Source organism: Pipistrellus hanaki (assembly GCF_964339955.1).
Source record: "Pipistrellus hanaki genome assembly, chromosome: 16".
Lineage (NCBI taxonomy): Eukaryota > Metazoa > Chordata > Mammalia > Chiroptera > Vespertilionidae > Pipistrellus > Pipistrellus hanaki.
The window spans coordinates 16,340,524-16,361,047 of NC_140518.1; the positions used below are offsets into that span (position 1 = coordinate 16,340,524).

The following is a 20,524-nucleotide window of genomic DNA, read 5'->3' on the forward strand; positions in this document are numbered from 1 at the left end:
AGACAAGTTATCGTGTGCTATCTTTGACATGAGAGTAAAAGGCATATATAATGGCCATGTTTTGCTTAATAAGAGATTTTGCTACATTAAATGTTACATATAAATTATAAACATGTAGCCATCCACCAAGAGAAATTTCTCAATATTAGAAAGTAGCTTATTCATTCTAGTATCTTAAGAATGATTACAATGTAAAGGCCCAATTTAAAAATAAAAATGTAATTTTAAAAAAACAGTAATCGCTCTAAACTTTGCTCCTTGAAAAGGCATTTTACTACTATATACCAGTTTTATTATTTCTCAAATGCAACTATAATCATTAAGCTCTAAAGATGGTCTGCTCATTAAACATTTGCATTTTAAAATACTCTGTATGAGACAATGATGGTCTATTTTGCAATAGCTTCACAAAAACAGCTGACCCTGAACAACAAGGGTCAGATCCACTTATACATAGATTTTTTTCTAATAAGTACTATATATTACTTTTTTCTTATGATTTTCCTAATAACATTTTCTTTACTTACTTTAAGAATACAGTATAGCCCTAGGAGGTTTGCTCACTGGTTAGAGTATGGGCCCATGAACTGAAGGGTCATGGGTTCAATTCCCAGTCAAGGGCATGTACCTCGGTTGCAAGCTTAATCCCTGGTCCTGGTCAAGGCATGTGTGAGAGGCAACCAATTAATGTGTCTCTCTCACATCAATCTTTCTCTCTCTGTGTCTCTCCCCCTCCCTTCCACTCTCTCTAATAATCAAAGAAAAAAATATCCTTGGGTGAGATTAACAACAAAAATAGAATTGGAGGTTGGAATAACTAGTCTGGCACAAGATATGCTTCTCAACGACCCTTGCCCTCTGATTACTGACAACAGCTCTCAGTTCAGCCTCATAGTTATTATTCTAATAGCGCATCCAAAGGGTTGGTCTGTTTTGTCTTGCAGTATGTAGCACAGAGCAGACTTGAAAATATCTTTAACAGGACCTGGAGAGTGGATAAGAAGAAAGTAAGGAGGAAAAAACCCAGTGTTCTACAGACTCAGCACAAGGGCCAGCACAAAATAAGCATGCAATAAATGCATGTTAAATATGGAATTTGCTCAAAACAGCTATATTTATCTAGGACTTTAAAAGAATGAGATGAAATGTTTCCCAATTCCAAAATTAGGTAACACACTCTTATCCTTAGAAAACAGTTTTGTCTGGCTTTACAGGTCTTGACTGCCCAAATTAACAATAAACTAAAATCCAAAAAAATCCCAAACTACCATTTCTGCTATCCATTTCAACATCACTCTTTTCACCAAAACTGATAAATAGAAGATAAACACTTCTGAGTTTTTCCATGTTGTCTGTCCCTGTTTTCAATCTCTTTGCAAAGCTAATAAAAAATTAAAACATGCCAAAACTGGTTTGGCTCAGTGGACAGAGCGTCGGTCTGCAGACTGGAGGGTCCCAGGTTCAATTCCGGTCAAGGGCATGTACATTGGTTGCGGGCACATCCCTGGTGTGGGGTGTGCAAGAGGCAGCTGGTCGATGTCTCTCTTTCATTGATGTTTCTAGTTCTCTCTCTCTCTCCTCCCTTCCTCTCTGTAAAAAATCAATAAAATATATTTTTTTAAATTAAAACATGAAAGTAATAGCATAGGAGTACTTTTATACATTTTACATGCTTCCACTCAGTTATATTTATCTTTTATTGACAAATATACAATTTTTAAATCTATTTTTCTATTACTTTCTGATCACATCATATCAAATATTACATAACATGTTCTTAATTTAGCAACTAAATTTGGCAGTTGAAGATCATTTGTAGGTCATACTAATTTTAATGTTAGTATTAACATACACTGCTAGACACAAAGGAGGAAAATGTGTGATACCAAATTTCCAAATTTAAATATAAGAATTAATCTTCGACAGGTAGCTTTCAGAGACAGTCAAAGCAGAATTCCAAATCAATTTTGCCCAGCAAAAGTTTTCCATTAACTCAAAATTGTAGAAGGCATAAATGCAGTTTTCTAAGAAAGGGGAAAACTCACTAACTTCCTTCTTTTGTAGATGTTTTATACCACACATTTTTGAGAGGCACATCTTTAATCCAAAAAAATTTTTTTGAGAACATACTGTATTTTTTTCTGAACCTGAATTGTATCAACAAGGGGAAACATTGAAAAAAATAAAGTTAAAGTCATACATATTTCCCACTGTGTAGAATTACCAAAAGACTAGAGGGGGTAAATTCATTCTGACCTGCAAACAAAAAAGGTTTGGATGCTTGGTGTAAAAGACAAATAAAAAAAAACTGTGGAGTATTTTCCCAGTTCAAATTATAATCACCTAAAGCAAGTAGACTTTTTTAGCTCAATAATGAGCAATAAATTAGAAATGTCTGCTGTGTGACTAGCATGGCTCAGTGGTTGAGAGTTGACCTATGAACCAGGAAGTCACAGTTGGATTCCCTGTCAGGGCACATACCCAGATTGTGGGCTCAATCCCTGGTGTGGGGGGTGCAGGAGCCAGCCAACCAATGATTCTCTCTCATCATTGATGTTTCTTTCTCTCTCTCCCTCTCCCTTCCTCCTGAAATCAATAAAAATGTATTTTAAAAAAAGAAATGTCTGCTATGTAACTTAATTTTAAGTTTCAAGGAGTGATAAATGAATATAACTAAGTTCCATGGTCAAATCAGTTTGACAGACTCTGAGCCCTTAATTACTGAAGAGCACTGTGAATTTCTAAGAGGAAAATAAAGCATGCACCATTTCCAAATGTATTTGGACATTAAACTCTACCTATTATTAATGTGTATACCCCTATTAATTTCTGCGGAACACAGTTTTGGAAACATCAAGCTAATAAATAAATGACCTACCAAGGCCCAAATTTATAACTTTATAAAAGAGAAATATTCATTCCCAGCATTAATTTAAGGACAAAAACTTAAACAATGAATAGCCAATCAAGTGAAAGAAGTGATAGAAATATTTCCTATTCACACCAAATTCTTGTTTCACACCATCACTGCATTTTTGTGTGCGTAAAACCAAATTACATTGTGATATAATTTATAATGTTATCAAAACGGCATAAAAACATGATAAAGCTCAGACATAATTCAATTCTCCAATGCCCAACTGCCCTTTGGCTAGTTTGTACACAGAATAACACTTTCCTCGGAATTCTAGGCCAAGGAAAATCAAATAATGAACTGGTTGAGGCTAGAGGTGAAATCAGCCAGACTGTCAGTTACACTGTAACCAATTTAACAAAGAAGTTCTTTGCTCTCAGTGTCTCTGAATGTTATCCACACAAATATTGCAGGAAAAGATAAAAATGGAAGACTCCCATTTTACATTTTAACTATTTCAGAATGTTTTATAAAATTGTGACTTCACATAAACAAAACATTTGCCCTCAATTTTTTTTTTTTGCTGACAAGCATTCTGCTATACTAATCAAAAAAAAAAAAAAAATGACTAGTACTAAGATAGGTGCAGGAAACAAATATTGTTGTTTATGTCCTACTTTCATTTCTCAAAAATTCTGTCGGGATTCTGTACACAGTCACACTGAAACAAATATAGTCACACAATGAAAAATTTAAGAATTTAACAAAAAACATCAAAATATTCAATGACATCAATTTTAACAGCATAAAAGTGAGTGGGGGAAAGGTGGCATATGTAATAGGTTCAACAATGAAGATTTTTTTTAAAAAGAATTTAAAAGATACCTGACAAAGAACATTAGTACAACCAGGTCAGCTAATTTAAGCAATGACAAAATAATCAACCTAACGTCACCCAGCTTGTCTAAAACTAGATTTAAGTTTTCCTTTTTATAATATTAAAATCTCATATCATCTTATAAAATAAGGAGCTAATATGCTAATTAGACCGAACAGCAGACTGACAGTCCAGAAGACCTTCCAGACGAAGCCGGGGCTGCGAGGGCCAAGGCAACCAGAGCTGCGGGGCCGAGCCCCTTGTACAAACGTTATGCATCAGGCCTCCAGTGAAATATAGTTTGCACATTTTGCACTGTTCTCCTGTAAATTTGCTTTTCCTGTCCTTGAAAAACAAATTTCATTATGTGAAACTGTTTCAATATACCAAATTAGTTCAATAAAATATTTAACTTTTCTCAATTATTTTCCTTAACTAGATAGAAGTAAAACCTTGTTTAAAATGACATAGGCTGCCTGGCTGGTGGGGCTCAGTGATTGTGTTTACCCATGAACCAGGAGGTCACAGTTCAATGCCCAGATTGTGGGCTCAATCCCCAGCAGGGGAAGTGCTGGAAACAGCTGATCAATGATGCTTATCAATGATGTTTCTATTCCTCCTACATCTCCCTTCCTCTCTCTGAAATCAATAAAAACATATTTTATTAAGTACTCATTTAAGAAAAATAGGCAAAGATATCAAACTGCAAAGAGATCACTTAATAGTATTATTTTTTAAAAGGGGGCTATAGTATTGTTAAGTACTCTGTCCAGAGTCACACAGGTAACAAGTAGAAAATCAGGATTCAAATCCAGTTTTATTTGACTCTGAAGTCTGTCCACTGCTCTTTTTCTCCAACTAGAAAAGGAGAACATGTCTCAGGAAAAGTAGCCAAAGTAACCTCAATCTCTCAAGTCCATGCGGGTGCTGAAATCCTCTTCAGACATTGAACGCTTTACATCATTAAACAAGCTTTTTTTAGCTAGTACAGATTCTTGACAACACAAACTATTTCTATGAGAAATGAGTCATGAATTACAATCCACCAATCTAAAAGCAAACTTTCAAAATACAAACCACATGTAAGCCAAGACATCTTTTCAGAGTTCTATTTGAGGAAGGGATACATGTTGCTCTCTCTTGATTTAAATCTCCTTATGACTGAAAAAGGATGCTCCCTAGTTATCTCAAGTTCTAGTTTCTAAAAGCAACTTACTAGTACAGAAATAGGCAAACCACAGATTGCAAGACAAATCCAGCCTGCTGTGTTATTGAATAGTATTATTGTAATACAGTCATGCCCATTCATCTACATGTTGTCTATCTGGCCCTTGACAGAGAAAGAATTTATATTAGTAAATATAAACCAAATATTTTCATTTTGTCAATGATCATAGCTATTTGGCTACGGAAAGTAACATTTTGATTTCAAAGATTACTAAGATGACAAAAACAAAATACAGCAGAATAAAAACAAGTAAAAGAAATCAAAGTAAGTGGGAAATCAATGTGGAATGAGTCTGGGGAATAATTAGCATATATAAAAGAGAGTAATGCCTAATTGTTCAATTTAGACACAAATGTTGCTTTAACCTTACCAGCAGCTAAAGTAAAGGAGACAGAACCAATTCCACCTGTTCACTATGTCCGAAAAGTTAAAGCCTAGCATTTGCTTGTGAAAAAAACAAATTTTAGTTCTTTTTTTTTTTTTTTTTTTAAATATATTTTATTGATTTTGTACAGAGAGGAAGGGAGAGAGAGAGAGAGCTAGAAACATTGATGAGAGAGAGTCATCGATCAGCTGCCTCTTGCACACCCCCTACTGGGGATATGCCCGCAACCAAGGTACATGCCCCTGACCGGAATCGAACCCGGGACCCTTTGGTCCCCAAGCCGACGCTCTATCCATTGAGCCAAACCGGTCTCGGCCAAATTTTAGTTCTTATAAAAGGGACGGGGGTACAAAGGAAAAAACGTCCTCCCCAATATGGTGAGTTACAGTCAATACCAAAGCAAGTTTCATACAGCTCTGCTACATGAGTGCTTGTTAAATATTATACTTAGTGTTAGGTAAATAAAATAAAGCGCCAAAGAAATGTAGGATAATGTGACCTTTACTTGTGGATTTTGGCATAATATTTAGGTATATGCAGCAATGTGGTTATGTACAAGGAGATTCATCGTCTTCTACAAGTGCTTACATGTTGAACCCAGGGATGTCTTCCCAAGGGTGCAAAGGCAATTGGGTCTCCTTTACACTAGTGAATGTACAAAATCAATTTATGAAAGCTTATATTTAGAACTTTTCATTCAGAGATAATGCACTAACATCATCAAAGTTAATTGGACAGTCAGTCAAACACGGAAATAGACACTGTAAGTGTACTCACGATTACCATTAAAATTATACTCTACCCAAAGCAATATTAAAAGGTTTTATTGTGCTAAAATCATCCTACTTTAAAAACTAAGTTGGGAGACCAAGACAGACCTGATATAAGCTTTGCCAGATGACTAAAGAGAAAGGGCATAAAGTGAACCATTCTAATCCTATTACATAGTTAATGAGTCCATTCTTTTGAGATTTTTTTTTCCTAATTATTCCCTCCCTATCCATCAAACACAGAGGGGCCAATACATATATTTCAATGTAGTTATGAGAGTCTCGTTTAATACATCATATCAGGGGAAAAAAGTCTAAATATTACCTTCTGTAGAAGCTGCATCAATCATTACTCTTTGCATGAGTACTGGTTCCAATCCAAAGTCGAAAACTATGGTTTGGCGAAAAGTTCCAAATATTTCTGTGTTAAATGCTATCCCGACTTTATACACGTAATGATCTAATCCATTTTGGGCCATGTTTCCTCCTATCCATTCTTGACAGTTTTCTGGGACTTCTTGTGATACCTGGGTAGTACTATCTCCGGCAGATATTGCAATGATACTAAAATGAGGACGATGAGCATCATAAAGCAATGCTACACGATACAGCATTCTTGCAGGCTACAAGGAAGTTAAAATAATTCATTGAGTACAAGGGGGTGAAAAATCCAATTGTAATTGGGCTCTTCAACAAAAATATTTCCATAAGGGAATTTTACTTTCCCATACTTCTAAGATATTATGTTAAAAATACAAATTGTGCTCATAAGCCATTTTAAGGAAAAAAAAATCAGAATTTTAAAAAATATGTTGTTTAAAAAATAATATATTTATGATGTCAATTATACTTCAGTAAAGCTGTAATTTTTGTAAATGATATATTTATGCTACATCACAAGTTCCCCTTCTCTTTTCTGTGTATATTCACCTTTCACTGTGGCAAAGGCTATCACTGTGTCTGACCATCGACCTCCAACTTTCCATGCCCTCGGCCTAAAAGAGTGTTACCTATCCTCAAGAAGGAAGTCTTCCCAGGCGGGCAGTTACCCCTGAAAGTACTGGATTGGGTTCAAGGCTGAAGCTAAATGCTCCCGGATTTTTCACCCCAAGTTGCAGATGGTACCACCAAAAAGTATACAAACTTTTCCACTGCATATATTTGCAGAAATGTTTACTTTGATTCATTCTTAAAGTTTGAATATTTTACTTCAAGATGGAATGTACTGTGAAATCTCTCATTTTAAAACCCCATTATAGAATTTGTGATTTCAACAAATCAAATGTAAAATTAAGTTGCCATTATTTTAAGATCTTAGAGCTGCCAGATTAAACAATTTGATTTTTAAATAGTGAATTATAAGCCATGAACCCCATCCCATGTTCCAAGTTTGAAAGACAACAAATCGAAGACCTCTTTATCAAATCAATAAATAAATGAGCAAGCATCAAAACATCTAGAAAGATTTTACCTCAAAAGCTAAAACAAAAACTGTACCTTTAATAATCAAAATACAGAAATACACGTTAGAAGAACATAGAACCTATGTTAAAATGTACTTAGATTAAAACATTTTCAATGTTCTTTTAACACAGAGATTTAAAGGTCAAAAAAGTTTTAAGAAAAATGGAAAAAAGTTACATTATTTGAGTAGCACAAAATTCATACCTTACAGGTGAGAGCAAAAGTCCACGTCTGGTGAGACTTTTTGGTGTTGACAGTAACCGTCAGATCAGGGTTATGCTCTACCTTTACTCCTTCTACACATTCACTAAGCTGAAAACAGAGAGCAAATACCATTAACATTTCCATTCCTAAAGCTCACACAAAACTTCTGGCATGCTCAATACATTAAATGTCAATAGTAAGATGTGATGGAACTGTTTACAAAGCAAAGTGTCTTATACATTAATTTTCAGGTTTTTTTTGTTCTTACAAAATACAATAAAGCAAAAATAAAAGACATAAAAAACAAACAAACAAAATGCAGTAAAAACTCACTGAAAATAAATTAATTTAATACCTGCAAATCTCCAAACAGCTTAGTTTTACTCCATATTTTTTAGCAAATAGCTCTACTTTTGCTACTAAAAACACTTTTTTAAGAATCAAGTTCTTCATATAGAGGATAACGAAATAAACCAAAATATGGCACAAAATAAAGTCCAAGACTCAAATAAAATCATTATTTAAAACAAACAAACAAACAAATGCAGTTTATTTTCCTCACCACTTTCTCAGGAGATAATGAATTCATCCACTTTTCTATCAAGGTTTCCATGTAACTGCCTGAGAACTGTTTATTCTCATTTTGCTGTTTCAATTTTATCAACCGTGAAGCGTATCTTTTCTGCCATTCTGCTAGTTCTTCCTGGGAATGTGCTGAAGTACACTGGGCACCATACCTACAGATTCCTTGCTCTAAAAATCTAAGTAGAATAGGAAAGACTGTTTTATCATATACTTTGCTGGACCATTTAAAAGATAAACTTTCAGCATTTTCCCTCCAACTCCTCAATAACAAAAATAAAACTTAGTCTCTTGAAAGGCCATATTTATCACAGTGTCTTGCACAGAGGAGGAAGGAGAGGTTTAGAGAACATTTATAACAGTTCGTCAAAACAGCAACTCCCCATGTTAACTGACCTTCTCCTTGAGAGTAAGGGTGTGCTAAAGCAGAGCATAATCATAACCACCCCACCCACAAAAACCATCGCTGGAAAGGTAGCTTCCTTCATGATGTAACAACTCTATTAGGTTCTCTTAGAGCAGCATTTTTTACAGCAACACTGACATCAAGTGGATTAGTTCGTCAAACACAGGTATGCCCTACTCCCCAAAATGATACAACCTAAAGAAAAGGTTCCACAAAGAATTTCATTCTGAAAAAACTTTACTATATCAGTAAATTAGCCTTTTTAAGGCTTCTACTCTTTACTTTTACTCTTTTCTTTATTACTATTACCAATATTTCATTTAAAATATTGGACTATATTAATTTGCTTGAAGTTTTAAAGAATAAAAGTTTTATATTAGAATCTCAATTCAAGAGATTAAATTCTTTAATAGCTAAATTCATAAATGTTCATTTTAAAGGTTACAGAATTAATAGTCTCTCAGTGTTTATAACTCAAAATATTAAACTGACAATTCAGTCAAAAACTGATAAAAATGCAAGATTTTGATCATTTTTTAAAGTTTTAAATACCCTGCAGAATTATGGATCCAGCCAATTTTTAAATGATTGAAGCAAAATAAAATAAAGCATCTTATTTATGATTTAAAAATTTAAACTATAACTAGCAAAATGAAGACAAGAGTGAGATTACATCATAGTTTTTCAACTGGTAAAATATGGATAGTAAGAAATACAAAATGAACCACAGCACAATTTAAATTATCAAATGGCTCACCTTATTTGAAAAGATGAGTATATATAAAGCTTTTCTTGATGATACACAAAGCACTTGAACTTAAATTGTACTACTTATAAAGTTCTCTTATGCGTCATAAAACATCTTGAAAATCATGCATTTGTTTCTCTTATGTTTGTCTTAGTGAGCCAAATATTTCCTTAACTTTCTACTGCTGTGTTTTAAATTATTTCCCTAGAAACTGAAGATTGGATACTCTCATTTGGACTATAAATTTTCTTATACTTCCTTTGCATAACGGATTGTGTTCTACCTCTCCTACAACAGGACGCCACCAGGAGTTTCAAAATTCACTACTTAGTTTATTTCTACTATAAAATTAAATCTGATGTCTTAACTATTCAATCATTAACATTACATATCAAATTTTCTTCATTATCAAAAGCAATCTAGAGTAATGAGATTTTATATCTAAAACCCCACTAGGTACTAGTGCTTATAAAAAAAACCTTTCTAACTGTGACTAATAATTCTTTCCACTCAATACGTAATTATTAAGTTCTGAAAGGTTAGCCCTTCAAATATAAATTACTCAAATTCTTTATAAGGATTACATGAAGATAGCATATTTTTAAAAGGTTATTAAAATAATTTAGCAATTCTTCATCTATTTTATCTTCTATTTCAGTTTATATAAAGTAATTTCAATGGCCATAACAGATAAATAAATTGTTGATCTCTTTCACATAAGGAAGAGATCAACAATTAAATTCAGTCATATCAATCCAACTGGCATTATAAGAGACTTCTAAACAATCTCCATTTATATCATTGTTTTGTAATTAACAAAAGATTCATCAATATGGCTTTGATTTTGATTTTTTTAATAGTAATAATGATTATTATAGCTTCTGTTTCAAATTGAAAATAAACCATTTTACTCAATCATTATACTTCTTCCTTCACATATTTTCTTTGAAAAAGTGAAGGAAAATTAACTATCCTTTGAATAAAAACATGTCATGGGTTTAAAAAAAAAATTCACGTTACCTTTTACACAAAGTATATTCCTCGCTGCTTGTGATTCCCCTAGGTGGTGGGCGGAAATGCCAACCATTACAAGATCCTAGAGAGTAATCAGGATATAGTCTTATCATTTGAGGCTTGCTAATAATTCTGATATCTTAATGTGTAAAAAATTCTATAAACCCTCCACACACATCATCCCAGATGATGTAAAAAGAACATAATATACTTGCCTCTACCAAAAAAGTAATTGACCAATCAAGTGAGTTAAATCAACCATAAGAAACTTAAAAATCACTGAAAAAGCAATTGCCAAGCAGCTAGTAAGTCAAATCTATGACCCTGACTATCCTACCAACTGGTGGGCATATTTCCAGTGCAGTCTCTTTCAAACAACTAACAGGGGGAATGTTGGCATGTTTATCATTTTTCAAGTATGAGATGTGTCTTTATTAGGAATACTTCAGGAATGAGAAAATTATGTATCCTGGGAGGAAATATTAGAAAACAAATTCCAGTACTGCATTACTGAGTGAGAAGAAGTTTCCCGTCACTACCCATGTTCCTCAGGGTCTGTCTGACATGTCACTGCATAAAGTAATCCTTTTTCACAACTGAAATAAAGTTCAAAAAGTTGAATTCTAAGGTAGGAGCTTAAAAAGAAAACATGTTTACTTCTGAATACAATGAGCTTGTATTTGTTTAGAGAAAAGACTAGAGTTACAGAGGCTGAGTAGGGCAAGTTTCCAAGGACCTCAGAGCCATTACCTATACCTATCCCTCATGAGTCACTGTGCCTCCCTGCCCCACCAAAAAATATAGATATTCAGCCAGGTTGAATGTAAAGCTAGGTTTCATCCCTTACTAGCTGTGTGACTGAGGAAATTACTGGACCTTAATAAATACCAGTTTCATCCCCTCTCAAAAAGATGGGGAAGGGCTCTAAGAAGTCATTACACGTTTGGCGAAAACCACTATAGCCATCCACAGTATCCAGCAAGCACTCAGTGAAAGCTGCTCACTCTTCCCTTTCCTCCGGCAAGAGAAGATTTTAGTGGTGGCAGAAACAACTCTGTTTACAGATTAGAACTTCCAAAAAGTATTAATTGTACTAGCCTGGGAAAGAGAGAGGATGAAAGACCCCCCACCCCTAAGGACTGCTAAGAATGAGTTTTAAACTATGTGGAGGCAAGAAAAGGAAATAGATAACTTCTAGAGCTACCTTATACCCCCTTTATTTCATTATTCTAAGGAAAAGGACCAATGAAAAGAATTAAGGAAAAGGACCAATGAAAAGGACCAATGAAATTTCATCCACACATTTTTTAGAATTAAATCTTTTTATTTTTATATTCTCTCCTACAACTTCACTTCCCTGTACTGTAACTCAGTAAATTTCTTCCCAATAATCAATAAAAAAGCAATGTCCAGATCACAGTTACTAGAAGTTACACAGAGTTTGGTACTTACCCTCTTCTAAATCTTCCACGTGATATTCAGAGAGGACGTTACTAGTTGCTGTCTGCAATTTTTGAAATGAAAGGTGCTTTTATAATAAGAAATATCCAGTTGATGTCGAATTAAACTTGGACAGTTTCAATATTCTTTAAAGGTTAAGTCTGAACACTCAGAAAAATTTAACATTAACATCTCAGATATGTTTTGCTTTATGTTAAACTGTATTTAAACACAGAAAACAGTAATTGTGTGGCCCTCATTAAGGAAACTGATAAGATTTCCTACATAAAAATTACCTGGTAGCCAAAGAACAATGGTCTAAGTCCCCCATCTGGAACCCACAGACTAGTGCCTTCCATCCACGTACTCCTTTCGCTCTTTCTTCCAAACAACCGGAGAATGACCAGCTAGCCTTTTCTCCTGTATCGAGCGGAGCACCGATTGGGGGCCTCGAAGCACATGCTGCTAAGTCCCCCTCACTGGGGGATGAGCCCTTTTCCACAATGGAGTCCACAGCAGGGACCCACTCACTCTGACTTGGTTTTCTTGACGCCCTTGATGCAGATAAATCCTCAATCTGTGTCTTTGGCTCTAAGATTACTTTAAGCTCCACACCCACAATTCCAACTCAGTGCCAGCCATAGCACTTTCCATTAACTCTTCCTCAACATTTTACATGCTGATCACGGCCAGCCACGTACAGATCATTGTCAAAAGCCTGCCCCTTTACGTTCCCGCCCGTCACAGGCAATCTGGCACATACTGGGTACTCAGTAAATGGTGGATGAATGGCTGGATGCACTTCAAACACAATTTGTCCAAAACAAAGTTCATCAACTTTACTGCAAATCTCATCCTCCTTCTCTGCTCCTTACTTCAAGTTCATAGACTCATCTTCCCCAAAGAGGGCAAGACTGAAATTAAGAAAACCATCTTGAACTCTTCCTCCTCTGTCCTGTTCTGAGTATTCTCCGAATCCTGCCCAACCAGGGGTAGAATGTCTCTTATAATCTCTACTCCCACTGCCACGTCCTAGGTAAGGAACTCATTACTACCTGTCTCATCTATCCTTGAACCAAATGACTGCCAACCTTACCCTGTACCAAGTCACCTCTGGGTCTTCACTTAGCTACTTCCGTCCTTTGACCTCAGTTCCCAGATTCCTGCCTCCTGGTTTCCCCACAGAATGCTCTCCTCTTCTTTCCCAGCCTGTACTTCCGTTATACAGCACTTACTAACCACAGGCTGCCCTCTGGGCACAGTAGCTTGTGCACCTCATACTTGCCCATCAGATTGTTTTTCATTAATATCTCAGCTTTCCAAAACCCACAGAACCTTGAACAGCATAGGCACACAGTAAATGCTGACCTGCATCAGGAGGAGGAAATGATATCCCAAGGTGAAATTTGGAATGTCTTGTACCATAGAAAGAATGTCATAAATGCTAATTGGGTATAACTGAAACAATAATATCACTATAATTCACATGTTGTTAATTAAATTGGACTTTCTAGATTGGGCTGGAACTGAATCACTATAATAATTCTACTGGAAAATGCCTTCTTATTCTCAACACTGCTTACTAATAAGTTTTTAAAGACAACCTTTTTTTTTTTTTTGTAAAATGAGGATTGTATATAAGAATGCATACGATAACAAATCAGTTGTAACTGCTAACATTATAAGGATTTTATTCTCATAAGATACATTAAAAGACCTCTTCAAATTTTATGAGCAAGTTCTAAATGCCATAGTCCCACACCTGGCCTTAAAAAATGATTCCATCTACACAGAATCTATAAGAATAAAAGTATAATATGCTAATCAGACCAGATGTCTTTCTGGACATCCTTCCAGACAACCTTTCGGATGCAGCCGAGGCTATGAGGGAAGCCTGGGTCCTGGGTGCCAGAGAGAAGCCGGTGCCGGCAGCTGGGGGAAGGCAGGCCTACTCTTGCACGAATTTCGTGCACCGGGCCTCTAGTGTATAAATAAAAAACTAAAACTTGACCTCAAGTATGAATTTAAAGGATCCCCTCTAAAATATTTATCAAAATAAATTTATCAAATATACAAAAAAGATGGGCATAAAATGTTTGGTCATAAAAATGAAGGCTAAAACATTTATGATTGTTGTTAGAAGAGAAAAACACACAGTGCATTTCCCGAGTCAGCATCTGCATGCGAAAGGGCAGTGGAAGCCTGAGCTGACACTAGAACTTGCAGGCTGGGATGGTCTCAAACACACAACCTCAGAGCTGGTGAGAGAGAGAGAGAGAGAGAGAGAGGGAGGGAGGGAGGGAGGGAGGGAGGGAGGGAGGGAGGGAGGGAGGGAGGGGGAGAAACTCGGCTTTGATGAGTATTTGGTCACAATGACTTTTAGGTTCCAATGTATTGTGTTTGGTTGGGTTTTTTATTATGTGTTCAGGTCCCAAGACAGAAGGGCAAAATGAATTAGCTTATGATCTTTAGTCTTCATTGATGCCTTCAGGGAAAGCAACCAAATTTCATATTGCTAGAATTCCTATAAATTCACCATCAAATCTATTGATTTGATATTTTTAAGTTTACTAACTAATACGTATTATTTTTGTTCCCATTAGCAAGCCCTCAATTCCATGTCTTTATCCTCATCCACTAGCATTCACAAGTTAAATACCAGCTCAGCCCAATCTTTAAATAAAAAATGTTGCTTTTTAGATGTCATAATAAATAAGGGAAACATTGTTTGTTAACTTTTTTCTAGATGGATTTTTAAAAATAATTTCAGGCCGAGGCGGTTTGGCTCAGTGGTGGAGCGTCGGCCTGCGGACTAAGGGGTCCCGAGTTCGATTCCGGTCAAGGGCATGTGCCTTGGTTGCGGGCACATCCCCAGTGGGGGGTGTGCAGGAGGCGGCTGATTGATGATTCTCTCTCATCGATGTTTCTGGCTCTCTGTCCCTCTCTCTTCCTCTCTGTAGAAAATCAATGAAATGTATTTTGAATAAAAAGGGGGAAAAAATAATTTCAGTTCACTAACCAAAAGAATACTACTTTGGTTACATAGAAAAGAAATTATAAGCAAAACTGCCGGTTTGGCTCAGGGGATAGAGCATAGGCCTACAGACTAAAGGGTCCTAGTTTCAATTCTGGTCAAGGGCACATGCTTGGATTGTGGGCTCGGTCCCCAGTGAGGGGCATGCAGGAGGCAGCTGATCAATGATTCTCTCTCATCATTGATGTTTCTATCTCTCTCTCCCTCTCCCTTCCTCTCTGAAATCAATATATTTTTTTAAAAAGAAATTATAAACAAAACTAAATCATTTCCAAAAGTACAGTCACAAAATAAGAGTCAAGTGATATTTGTGACCTTACATGTCTCAGTATTATAAATATTAAAAGTAAAATTTTACATATATCTACATTTGCATATGACTGGCAAGCTGGGTTACAGAGGCTCAGAAAGTTCCACCACCCCACCTTTACAGCCTGCTATCTTAGCCGATGCCCAATGATTTTCCAAAATTTAATACAAAACACTAGCCAGACTGAGTGAAACTTTCCAAAGAAATACACTGAAATAGTCTTACCTCTGTTTCTGTGAGAAGTGTTTTTAGTCTTGTTAAGTCTTTTGTTACCATCCCATTCTGAAAAGGTAAATGAAAAAGGGAAAAACCAAATAGTATATTAGTTCTTGACTATGGGGACTTAATTCCTTAACTGTTCCTAAGGTTTATTTGTAAAGAAAACAATGCTACTCCTCACTTCCATCCGGTCATTAATCATGATAATCAAGTTAACCATCTACAAGGAAAGTTAAAAGGTTAATTTAACAGAATAAAATATATAGTGTACCCTAAAGCACTGTATTCACCTTACATTAAAGCTTAAAATCAATTCAATAAAATATACACAATGGGTATCACCAAAGAGCAAGATAGGATAAATGAAAAGAAAAATAAGCCTAAACTTTTAAAAAATATTTTTCCCTAAAATTAATCCTAATACATAAAATCCCTGGGTCTGTCACATCCACAACTGGAGGCTCAACCTAATGGCCAGGCTGCGCGCCCAGCAGGCTCTGTGGGCAGGGACTTGTGGCGGACAGGGACAGGGGAGGCGGAGCTGGCACTCACACTCACTCATAACTGCACACACGCACAGACACACAGTGTCCACCAGCTCACAGCCTTTTCTTCCTTTCTTTCCCTCCCGCCCAGCTCGCTCCCGGAGCCTCTCTCAGAATGCTGAAACAAAACATACTGGCCTGAAGACACTTAGATGGAAGGTAGGGCAGGCAGAGAGTGGAGTGGCCCCCACTGGCCCACCCCCTCCCAGCGGGGAGGGTGGAGAGGGGCAGAGGAAGAGAGAGGAAGGTAGGCAGGGAGGCCTGGAGGACTGCTGAGAAAAACAAAGAGAGACAGGACTGGGTGAGATCAGGCTGGCAGGGGAGGGCAGTTAGGGGCGATCGGGCAGCAGACAGAGGCAGCCAGGGGCGATCAGGCAGGCAGGCAGGTGACGGTTAGGAGCCAACGGTCTCAGATTGCAAGAGGGATATCCCCCAAGGGGTCCCTGGTTGGAGAGGGTGCAGGGTGGGCTGAGGGAACCCCTCCCGTGCACGAATTTCGTACACCAGGTCACTAGTGATCTTATATTTGCAAAATGGTGAATTCAATCAGATTCACATAAAATAATGATAGCACTTTAAAGGTGGCTCATTAACAAACCTGATAAAGGAAAATATGCAAAATATTCTCTCTTCTGAAATTCACCTTTCACTTGAGATTTAAAGGCAACTTACTTCTTCCTAGTTTAAAAGCCCAATAGGTAAAACTATGCAATATGATAAACTTATATAAAAAAGTTCCTTAAAGATAAAATATTCTTAATAATAGAGGTATATTATCACCTACTTTGAACTACACAGTTATAACATTTTGCTATATTAATACATTTAACCTTTAATGTGAATTTGGTGAAATAAAAAAGCAATGGTAAATCAATTAAACAATATACTACACAATAATTCCTTAGAAATAAACTACTCTCTGAGATGAGTCATTACATTACACTCAGCAGTATACTAAGTACTCTCTTAAATTCTTTTTTGTCACCAAATATATTTATTTCCATTAAAAACACAACTTTATACCAGATTTTCATAATTTCTATCAATTCAAAAGAATAAGAGAATAAAATAAAATAGGGAATTCATGCTATATAGCACAGTATACATATACTTCCTTGCTTTCACTGTTTTTCATTATGATTCCTGAAAAATATCAGAGAATTTTATAACAGTAACCAACTGGTGAGAAAAAGAGTTATACTATCATCCTGTCTTCCAATCTTACAGATTGCCAACTCTGAAGTTCCAAAAAATAGTTTTTTAATTAAGTCAACCAAAAACAAACTCTAGAAAATTAAATGCTACATAAAAAAAGTTAATCCCAAAGTCTGAATAGAATTAAATAGCTCCATCAGAGTGGTCATGAATATCAACTTACACCCATATCATCTTCAAAAATAAAAGTAATTATTAAATAGTTTAGATAAATGTAAACATTTTATGAAATAAGTGGCCAAATTTAAGGACCCTATAAAATCATATATCCACAGGAGAATTTTAAAACATAACAAAACATAGCTAGACTATATTTTCAAAGTTTCAAAAAGCAACTGCAATTCTTTTATATATCACAAACTACAAGAATCCAATGATTAGACATCAGTTTGTTGAAAAGAAATGAGTATCTCAAGGTACCCATGAATTTCATTTCTGGTAGAAGAAAATGCACACTAACTGTTTTTCCCCACAATATTCCTAAAGAGTCATATATATAAATCTCTTTTCAGACATTCAAAATTAGAATTCATTATCGTATGATTTCACTCACACGTGGAATATAAAACTGAAAGCAACAAATGAACAAATAGGACAACCAAACAAACAAAAACTCATAGACACAAACAGTATGACGGTTACCAGGGGGAAAGGGCGTGGAGGGGGTAATGCAGTAAAGGGTAAAGGGGGTCAAATACATGGACAGAAGGAGATATGACTTTGGGTGGTAAACACACAAGGCAATATATAGATGATAATCATAGAATTATACACTTGAAAACTATATAATTTTGTTAACCAGCCGCACCAATAATTTTTTTTTAAAGCACTGGAAAGAAATTGGAGCTCACCGTACCAGGGACTCTCCTGTCAGTGACGTGGCAAGAATGTTGGAGACAAGTTGAAGCTTTCCTTTCAGCTGCATGCAGCAGAGCACGGCCTGAAAGGCGCCATCTCCCCTGGCCAGTCCTTCTCCCAGCACTGTCAGAAAAGAACAGCCACTGTTAATCACATGACACTTAATACACATTTTTCCTTGATTTTACTATTGGCACACTATCACAGGCATGACTTCTTATACACTAAAAGCAAAACTTTAAGTACTAGAGGAAAGGGTGATGCTTCAGTTCTAAGACATGCATAAAGACAAGAAAATAAAACTCTGGCCAGTGTGGCTCAGTTGATTGGGCATCAAATGGTATACCAAAAAGTTGCTGGTTTGATTCCTGGTCAGGGCACATGCAGGGGTTATGGGCTTGATCCCTAGTAGTAGGTGTACAGAAGGCAGCCAATCTATCAAAGTTGCGCTTTCTCATCAATGTGTCTCTCTCCCTCTCTCTCTCTCTCTCTCTTTCTCTCTCTCTCTCTCTCTTTTTCCCCTTCCTCCCTCGCCCCTTAAGCCCAAAGTATTTTTCCCAAATGTTTCAAAAGGAAAATTTTAATGACAATAAAAACTAAATCTTCAGTCATTAATAAAGAGAAATCATTTACTGCTTGGATATAATTACATTCTCTGAACCAACATTTCAAAAATAAAAACATTATTTTTAAGAGAATATAAATTTATAAATTCCTGTCCTAAATATCAGCCATTTAATATTTGGCAATAAATCTCATTTTTTAAAAATATATTTGGGGAGCCGAGGCCGGTTTGGCTCAGTGGATAGAGCTTCGGAATGCGGACTGAAGGGTCCCGGGTTCGATTCCAATCAAGGGCATGTACCTTGGTTTCCGGCACATCCCCAGTGGGGGTGGTGCAGGAGGCGGCTGATCAATGATTCTCTCTCATCGATGTTTCTAACTCTCTATCCCTCTCTTCCTCTCTGTAAAAAATCAATAAAATACATTTTAAATATATATATATATTTGGGGGCGGGAGTAGTATATATTGGGTCGGCAACTAGGTAATTGCGGGTTTCACACATATATGGCTTCAGTTGAATTTTTAGGTTTGCAGACGTAGTACAAATGTAAAACACATTTTGTATTTAATAGTTGGCTATTCAGCTGTTAATCAGTAAAAAAAGTTTTTTGATCTGTTTTGTAGTTTTTGTTTGGCGTTCGTTGAAAAATGGAAAATCAAAAGGAACATTTTCGTCATATTTTGCTTTTTTATTTCCGCAAGGGAAAAACGCATCACAAGCTCATAAAAAGTTATGTGCTGTTTATGGTGACGAAGCCTTAAAAGAACGGCAGTGTCAAAATTGGTTTGCCAAATTTCGTTCTGGTGATTTTTCACTCAAAGATGAAAGACGCTCTGGTCGTCCAGTTGAAGTTGATGACGCCCTAATCAAAGCAATAATCAATTCGGACTGTCACAGTACAACACGTGAGATTGCAGAGAAGCTTCATGTATCACATACATGCATTGAAAATCACTTAAAACAACTTGGCTATGTTCAAAAACTCGATACATGGGTTCCTCACGAACTGAAAGAATCACAGTTAACGCAACGCATTAGCAGCTGCGATTTGCTAAAGAAACGTAATGAAAATGATCCATTTTTAAAACGACTGATAACTGGCGATGAAAAATGGGTTGTTTACAACAATATCAAGCGGAAAAGATCGTGGAGCAGGCCAGGTGAACCAACTCAAACAACATCAAAAGCTGAGATTCATCAAAAGAAGGTTTTGTTATCAGTTTGGTGGGATTACAAAGGAATTGTCTACTTTGAACTCTTACCACCCAACCGAACGATCAATTCTGATGTCTACATTGAACAACTAATGAAATTAAACAATGCAGTTGAAGAAAAGTGGCCCGAATTGACAAATAGAAAAGGTGTTGTATTCCATCATGACAATGCAAGGCCACACACATCTTTGGTCACTCGGCAAAAATTAATGGAGCTTGGTTGGGATGTTTTGCCACATCCACCATATAGTCCTGACCTTGCACCATCTGATTACTTTTTGTTTTGATCTTTACAAAACTCCTTGAATGGTAAAAATTTCAATAATGATGATGATGTCAAATCGTACCTGATTCAGATTTTTGCTAATAAAAAACAGAAGTTTTTTGAACGTGGGATTATGATGCTGCCTGAAAGATGGCAAAAGGTCATTGATCAAAATGGGCAATACATTAAAGAATAAAGTTATTTAGTTCCATGAAAAAATTGTCTTTGATTTTCTTTAAAAAATCCGCAATTACTTAGCTGCCGACCCAATATAAGCAGACTCCAAACACTGGAAGGCCTACCAGTAAATCTAAGTATTAACTAAA

The 20,524-nt window shown here is 36.1% G+C and overlaps 1 protein-coding gene across 8 annotated transcripts in view; it reads right to left on the reverse strand.

Annotated features, from left to right (window-relative positions):
- The window catches only part of HELZ (helicase with zinc finger), a 110,126-nt gene that overhangs the window by 65,557 nt on the left and 24,045 nt on the right, over positions 1–20,524 (reverse strand). For 4 of the 8 annotated variants that reach the window (XM_084864136.1, XM_084864134.1, XM_084864135.1 and 1 more), the window contains 7 exons: positions 18,152–18,276; positions 15,542–15,598; positions 11,985–12,036; positions 10,539–10,614; positions 8,345–8,543; positions 7,783–7,890; positions 6,440–6,737 (listed from right to left, as the gene is read on the reverse strand). In XM_084864136.1, the coding sequence (XP_084720262.1) occupies positions 6,440–6,737; positions 7,783–7,890; positions 8,345–8,543; positions 10,539–10,614; positions 11,985–12,036; positions 15,542–15,598; positions 18,152–18,276 (915 nt within the window). The remainder of the gene's footprint in view (positions 1–6,439; positions 6,738–7,782; positions 7,891–8,344; positions 8,544–10,538; positions 10,615–11,984; positions 12,037–15,541; positions 15,599–18,151; positions 18,277–20,524) is intronic. The other 4 variants (XM_084864140.1, XM_084864138.1, XM_084864139.1 and 1 more) reach the window with 1 other exon arrangement.